The sequence below is a fragment of the Archocentrus centrarchus genome, unplaced genomic scaffold, assembly GCF_007364275.1.
Source record: "Archocentrus centrarchus isolate MPI-CPG fArcCen1 unplaced genomic scaffold, fArcCen1 scaffold_24_ctg1, whole genome shotgun sequence".
Lineage (NCBI taxonomy): Eukaryota > Metazoa > Chordata > Actinopteri > Cichliformes > Cichlidae > Archocentrus > Archocentrus centrarchus.
In genome coordinates, this window is record NW_022060254.1 from 357,968 (window position 1) to 366,470 (window position 8,503).

The following is an 8,503-nucleotide window of genomic DNA, read 5'->3' on the forward strand; positions in this document are numbered from 1 at the left end:
GGCTTGTGAGTCTGCCACAAGCCTCAATCCAGATAGATTTGGAAAAAGCGTGTTAAATGCAAATCCCTGTTCTGTCTACCAGATGGTTGGTGAGTAATGGGATAAGGAATGTTGAACATTGTGACCAAATTAGGTATTCTCATATTTCACCACCCAAAGTGAGAGAATAGAGAGTGACCATATGATATTTTAGGTAATTCTAAAGCGCTCAGAAGGTACAACTGATTTGCTTTGTGGAAAATATTAAAATTACTAAGGCCACGCCCTGAGCATGTAATACCATACACTTTAGTACTAGATTACACACATTTTTAACCATTGATGTATATTTTTTTAGCATAGCAAAAATATTATTCCAAAGAAAAAAATAGACACTGCATTTGTTCATGACATTTTTCCTGTGGGGAAACATGGTTTGTGCATAGCACTTGGCTGTGAGCCAGCTGTTGACAACCTGCAATATTTATCACATCCAGACATTAACGGAATCAGTGAATAACAAACATGACTGTGCCTACACCTCTGACGAACTGCACTAGCATGTGTGTGTGTGTGTGTGTGTGTGTGTGTGTGTGTGTGTGTGTGTGTTTGAATGGGGAAACAGTTAAGTGACTTATGCTCAATCATGCTTTGGAAAGAGACAGATAAAAAAGTGAGAGGGAGGGTGAGTGGACATGTGTGTTCATGAAAGGAAGGAAGTCTGTCCAGACAGTGTCAGATGACATCATCGTCTCCAACAACTTGTATGTTTGTGTGTGAGCGTAGGAGGGAGGTGGACCATGCAACTGTTGTATAAAAAGGCAAAACCCCTGTCAGTATTTCAAACTCAAACAGCAGCAGAGACGAGAGACTAAAGCTGAAAAGTTGAAACAGCAGGGACCCGCTATACTACACTGGACACACACCAGCCGCAAGGTAAGGACTTACACACAACTCAATTCAGAACCTCATCTGTAGTTTATTTGTTTATATATATATATATATATATATATATATATATGTGTGTGTGTGTGTAAACTCTTAAAAATGCTTTGAGGCAACTGTTTGTTGTGATTTGGCACTATATAAATAAAATAAAATTGAATGGAATCTTAAATAGCCTCTTGAGTAGTTTTCAGTGGATTCTCTGCATAAGGCCAGATTCAAAGCTGTAACTGAGCCACTGTGAGCCGCAGGGGTGACATGTGGGCTAGGGCAATTACTAGGATCTTGGTACATGATGCTAGTACATTAGCTAAGGATGGCCTGACCCTGTTGTAAACCTATCCATACCCTACCCTTAAGTCAAGTATTCATACAAAATTGATGGGGCATTATTGGGCTTTATAGATATTAAAGGATTAGTTCAACCTGTGAGCAGGGAGTTGAATTAAAATCAAATTATCTCAGTGTTTTACATAAATCACATTTGAACAATGAAAATTACAATTTCGAGCTGGGCAGATGTATGAATTCTATAATGTAAACCTCAGAGTTGTAGTAAATGGAATGGATTTATTTATTCATTATTATTGTTTGCATTTGATATGTCTACCAGTAGTGGCTAGTTTAACAAGTTTTCTTTCTTTTTTATCTTCTACATACATAGTTTTTGCTTGAACCTTTTTGTATGTGTTTGAGATTATGACTGTAAAACAGGGGGAAAAAAAGAAACATGTTATTTCTTTTTCCTGTTTTACAGTCGTAAGACATAATTTTATGACCAACATCTGACAGCTTATTAGTTTCTGTACTGTTGTGCAGTTTCTTAAGAAGAACCAGACATGAGTTCAGTATATAACCACAGCTCCACTTCTCATTTAAATGAATAATGAACTTTCATTTCTTAAGGATTTAAAAATAATTTTAAAAGCTGTTTGAGATCAATAGTTTTGTTTTTTCATTAGAAAGGCTGTACTTGTAGGTGTCAGACTCAGATGTATCTGCTGCATATTAAGTCTAATATGTCTAAATCTAAACTAACCACTAATTAGATTTTATCAAAATTCTATTTTTCCTTTTCCAGAATGCTTTGTGTGTATATTTTCCTGGTGCTGGCTCTGAGCAGAGTGGGACTGAGCTCTCTGCAGGATAAGCAGACTGATTTTGGGCTGAAGGTCTTCTCCCAGGTAGCCCAGGGGTCTGTAGACAAGAACGTGGCCTTATCCCCATATGGTGTGGCAGCTGTTCTAGCCATGGCTCAGCTTGGTGCAAATGGAAGCACCCAGAAGGTTTTAACTACAGTTATGGGTTTTTCTCTGCGAGGTGAGTGACACAAAGCTCCAGAAAAGAAAGTCTGAAACCTGTATTGAGAAGTGGGACAGATGCAACAGTAACAGCTTACGGGGGGGGAAATGAGAATATATCCATACAGTTTTCCTATTCCATTGGGGTTATAAAAAAAACTCATTAAAATACTACAATGTGACCATTTATTTAAATTGCACCAAATGCTCAGATATAGAACAAATAAGCTACAGACCATACAAAATGCATGATACTGTAAAGTTTGCAAGACAAAATGTGTAATTAGGATTTTTTTTAAAAAGTTAAAAACTGCTTTTCTAAGGTTTTTATCTTTCTGCAAGTAAGGCGACTAGATGTTTGAATTCAGTAGACTAGAACATGTGAAGACCATAACTACAAAATTAACTCCTATCATTTATTTCTGCAGAGCGAGGGATGGCTCGGCAGCAGCGGCTCCTGCAGCAGGACCTGTCCATTGAGGACGGGGTAGAAATAGCCAATGGGGTGATAGTGGAGCGGAACATGAGCCTGGAGAAGTCATATCGCCGGGTCTTGGCCAAGACCTTCCAGACTCACCCTCACCAGGTGGACTTCACAGAGCAAGACCAAGCCATCAGCATCATCAATGCATGGGTCTCAGATCACACTGCAGGTACATTCATTAGATAGCAGACTCAAACACCTCTGAAACCCCCATCAAACAAAAACAACAACAAACAACTTTGATTTCAGAGGACTTCCAACACATTTTTCCAACACGTGTACATTTTTTGAATCTTGTATGACCTCTGTTTGCTCTTTTCTTCTGCAGGTACCATCCCTGAATTCTTGCAATCTGGATCTCTGACTGATAAGACCCGCCTCATCCTCCTTAATGCGCTCCACTTTCAGGGCCTCTGGAAAGTTCCTTTTGACCCAAAACTGACACAGGAGAGGATGTTTCACTGCGCCAATGGCAGCACTGTGCCAGTCCACATGATGAGACTCACCAACCGCTTCAACTATGGTTGGCCAAGTCAAATTGTGATACCAGGTTCTAAAGATGATTGAGGTTGCTGTGTGTGTATTTAGATAATAAACGAATCTTTCTTTTCTCCTCAATCAATAGGAGAGTTTGTGACTGCTGAAGGGGTGGATTATGATGTGATCGAGGTCCCATATGAGGGTGACTCACTGAGCATGCTCTTGGTGTCACCCTTTGAACCTGAAGTTCCCCTTAGCATGCTCAGTGCAGATTTGAGCAGCCAGAAAATTCAGCAGTGGCGGACAGAGATGAGGAACATCAAGAGACAGCTAGCCTTGCCTAGGTACGGTCAGAGAATATGTTTGTGGAGCTAAGAATAAATTATATTGATTCATATTGATTATTACAAGGCTACCATGCTAAAGAAGATGGACTTGTATTTGGTTTTTAAGGTTTACTTTGAACTCTGAGGTGAATTTGAAGACTGCTCTGGTCAATATGGGACTGGGAGACATGTTCAACCTGGCTACTGCTGACTTCACACGCATCACCTGTAAGTCAACCTCATATAAAAGAGATGCACGCAATCTGGACAGATTTATTTGCTTTTGCTTTTGTTGTTTTGTTTAATGTTCATGATGAAGAACATATCCTGGTCAAAAATGACTCTAAGATTACTAAAATTCCTCCTAAATTCCAAATCGCAGGGGGGCGTTGGGTCCCTCTTGGTGCCAAATTGCCAAATGTGGTGCTAATTACAACCGTGGAGCACAGAATCTGATATTTCAATCATAAATATTGATAGGAACATAACAGCCATCATTGGATATTGGTAGGGGCATGTCACTACCATCCCTACCTAATTCTATGCCTCTGGCTGTTTCTGAGCTATGATGCACTATAAACCCTGACTTAAATACTTCAAATAAACCATTACTCTGCAGATGATCACCCAGCTGTTATACAGCAATACTTTCAAGATTTAATCAATTAAAGGCTTTTTAAGTAATAGTTTAATTATAGGCACAATAAAAGCCTGTGCTATGTAGCCTGTCATTAAAGATAAATTGACCATGTTTCAAATTCAGTTCCATTCAATTCAATTTTATTCATATAGCACCAAAACAGAACAATCACCTCAAGGTGTTTTATGTTGTAACCCTACAATAATACAGAAAAACCACCAACAATTCAAATCAGTTCAATTCAATTCAATTTATTAACCCAACAGTCAAAATGACCCCCTATGAGCAAGCACTTGTGGGATGGGAAAAACTCCCTTTTAACAGGAAGAAACCTCCAGCAGAACCAGGCTCAGGGAGGGGCAGTCATCTGACACATCCTGTTGGGGGTGAGGGGCGAGACAGGACAAAAGAGAGACTTGAAGCATCAATTAATGGGAAGACTTCTTTGAGAGATCTTGTAGGAATGGGGCTGAAAGATTAAAGTAAAAGGCCATAATAAAGAATGTCAAGGATTATAAAAAAAAAGCATGAAATTCATATTTCAGTCATTGTTGTTGCTGTGCATCATATTCAAATCACAGCAATATTCAAATTGCCATAACATGTGATCATGTCAAAAAAAATACTTGAATGAAAACCCAGTCACTTGAAATATCCACCTAAACAGTATTTTTGTCTTCTAGTGAATGAAAGGCTGTGTGTATCGAAGGTCCTGCAGAAAGTGAAGATTGAGGTGCATGAACGGGGCACCAAAGGAGCAGCAGCAACAGGTAGCCTCATTACTCAAGCTCTTGCTCTGTCTCTTGATACCCAAGTTTTACAAAATAGTTATTTAAACAAAGTACAACCAAAGTCTACAATTATGGATAAAATATAGTTACACTTATGACACACAGTATTGGTCAATTTGTGTCTCTCCATAATGGAACCTTTTCATATTTAGGTGAGTTAGTGGCTTGCAAAACTTTTTTCAACCAAGATTCATTTGGTGGAAGGATGAATAATAATGATTGAGGGCATAAACTTTAAGGTAAAAGGTGATAATGAAAATAGGCTAAATGGGCACTGTGCCCAATGTTGTTTTTAGATATTTATTATTTCAGAAAATGCTATTCATGCAGGGAAAATGTTTTCAATCATATTTTGTGTTTAATCAAATTACAATAAATACATTTTCACAAAACACAGGTTCTATCTAATGTAACTATTTGAAGATGATGTAAGGGGTCCACATTGGGTCCCCTGTAAACACAATACAGACCTTTCTTTTTTCTTTTTCATTATTAGCTGCTGTCATGTTTTCTCGTATGGCAGTGGAAGAAATAACTCTAGACCGACCATTCCTTTTCCTTATCCAGCACAAACTCACAGGTAATTTTTCACTGAAATCCAATTTTACAATACAAGAATGGTGTTCAGTCCTGGCAGAGTGGTGCTCTAATGTTCTCTCTACTGTGTTTAGGTGCTGTTCTTTTCATGGGTCAGTTCAATCAGCCTGAACAATAACACCCTGAAAGCCTGGTTTCATTCCACTGTGAGTTCATTACATGGTATATTTCTTACTGACAGATTTATTTATAACTGTATTGACAGAGATTGTTTTGTTTTTTTTTGTAGTTTATTTGATTATGTATTATTTATTTCTCTGAATGTGTCTGGTTGACAAAATAGAAGGAAATATGAAAGAAAGTGAACATATAAGGTATTTTGCCTGTGTCTGACACAAAAGACAGTGATTTAAATGAAAGCATTAGTACCAGAAGAGATATATAAAGAGGTATATTTTATTATTATAAGTTTATATTACTGTTTTTAAATTTTTATTTTGTTTTGGGTTTTCTTTTTGTTTGTCCTATTGTTAAATTTGTATTTCTGGTTCTCTATATATATATTTATTAAACTATGTTTTTACAATGTTGCAGTTTTTGAGGGGTTCTCTGGAATGTTAACACTTCTGTTCAAATTTCCCCTTATTTAAGCTTAAAATAGGCACCTATGGGTGTGCTCATGATGTGCTTAAGGCAGTATGGCCTTCCTTGACCACGCCCAATCTCATCTGAGTTTGAAAGCTAAGCAGAGTTGGGCCTGGTTAGTACACACACACACATATATATATATATATATATATATATATATATATATATATATATATATATATAAAATAGCACTTCTGTACATACACTACTCACAAAAAGTTAGGGATATTTGGCTTTTGGGTGAAATTTCAGGACGAGCCTAAAATGCATTCAAACCTTTACAGGTGAGCTTAATGTGATGTTGCTGTTCTCTAACGAGGAGCTTAACGGCAAAATTCACAACAGGTGTTTAATCCTTGAATCGACCAATAAATGTCCTGGTTCAGTTAGAGCTGGTGTTTAAACAGTCGTCCTCATCATGAACCAGGACATTTATTGGTCGATTATCGAAATATCCCTAACTTTTTGTGAGTAGTGTATATTGCTCTTTTTTTTTTTATCACCACTCAAGCATTTCTGGTTAGATGCAATCTGCATTTCATTGCACTGTACTTGTGACATATGCAATGACAATAATGGGTGGTGTGTCAGCACAGCTGGACACAAAATGCAGGATGCTGTAGGCAGATGATGACTTTGAAGGGTATTTATTTATTACAAAACAAGAAAACCAAAATCAACTTGAAAGCATTGTGAAGAGCATAATCCAAAAACAAGACGTGACATGGAAAAAGGAACACACAAACACTCTACCATGACATAAACAACAACCTGACAATGAACTGACTAAAACGCAGACAATAAATACACACTAGGTAATGAGGCGATGAGGAACACCTGAGAGGAAGACACAGGAAGGAAAGCTAAACACACTGGACAAGAAACAAGACACTACCAAAATAAAACAGGAAGGGAACACAGACCATGACTAAGACACAAGAACTTGACACGAGGACAGAGGGTAACATAAAGCACAGACACAAGATGCCAGCATCAAACATGAGTCAGGAGATTAACAAAAGAAACAGTACATTAAAACAACAAACACTGGGCACAGCCCAGGACCATGACAAATAAACTGAATCAAATCTAATGAGTTTGAACAATCAAGTTAAATGGACTTGTTCTTATATAGCACTTTTCTACTCAGTCTGAGCACTCAGAGTGCTTATACAACACATTTACATTTATCCATGCACACCCATTCATACAAGCACTTCCATGATTAACTAAACTAAGTGCTTTAATTATCTAACATTCACACTCCAACAGTTGCATCGGAGAACAACTTGGGGTTAAGTATCTTGCCCAAGGATATATTGACATGTAGCCTGGAGTAGCCAGGAATTGAACCACTGACCTTCCGATCAGTAGGTGACCTGCTCTACCTCCTGAGCTACAGCCATCCTGTAAATACCTTTGAAATTATAAACTTGTGTCATTAAAATGCAATCAGTATCATTTAAATAATTTTACATATAACTAATTTATAACAAAGCTTTTTAATAAACTTTGCAAGACTAAAAATATCAAAAATAATTTTGTAAATAATTTTGCTTGTTTTTTTATATTCTAGAAATATCAATAAGAAGTGAAAAGGTTAAATTGGGAAATATTCTGCAACCAACCTGACTGATCATTTTCATTTTGAACAGAAACAGAACAGAAACACGATAAGTGAAATAAATTGATTTTACATGGAGAGGCCATTCCAGATTATGGGATACTCACATTTGGAAGAGTGTGGAATTTTCAACCTTTAAAAGAGAAGGTGAAGACTTTTCTCTAACAGCCAGCAAAAGGGAAAACTTTGTGGGAGGAAAATGGACCATTTATAGTTTGAAACGGGTGAAGGACCACCGACCAGTGTTTACTTTTAGATAAGCACCACGGACACGGGAACATTGTTTTTGGAAAAGCAATAGCTAATTTTGAGGGAGGAACTGTTCATCTCTGTTCATTGTGAGAACAGCATCCCCACCAACGCTGGAGACGGAACAATAATGGAAGAGCATATGGGAGAAGGATGCAACACACAACATCAACTCTTTTTTTTATTGGATTTGGCCATTACAACATTTGGAAAACCAAATTTGCAGACATTGCAGATAATACTATGTAGAAACCAGCCTCCAAACAATGAAGTCAATCTTACTTAACTACATTGCCCCAATCTAACTACTCTGATACAAATAAAGACTGATTGATCTTCCAAACCTTCTGTTTGTTCATCAGACTATTTTTGCACTTGTGCTACTTGTCATCTGTGTTTTTGTGTAATAATAATAATAATAATACATTTAATTTATAAAACTTTACAAAAGTTGAAAATAGCTCTTTTTTTGTTTTACTTTTTTAATCACAAAATTTTA

General features: G+C 37.2%; 1 protein-coding gene across 1 annotated transcript; it reads left to right on the forward strand.

Moving 5' to 3' along the window:
• Window positions 1-789: 789 nt before the first annotated feature.
• On the forward strand, window positions 790-6,113 carry serpine1 (serpin peptidase inhibitor, clade E (nexin, plasminogen activator inhibitor type 1), member 1). Its single transcript, XM_030723292.1, has 9 exons — window positions 790-915; window positions 2,006-2,244; window positions 2,654-2,878; window positions 3,038-3,232; window positions 3,335-3,533; window positions 3,643-3,743; window positions 4,839-4,925; window positions 5,443-5,526; window positions 5,618-6,113. The coding sequence occupies exons 2-9, from the start codon at window positions 2,007-2,009 to the stop codon at window positions 5,659-5,661; spliced, it is 1,173 nt and encodes a 390-aa protein (XP_030579152.1). The 5' UTR covers window positions 790-915; window position 2,006; the 3' UTR covers window positions 5,662-6,113.
• Window positions 6,114-8,503: the final 2,390 nt, after the last annotated feature.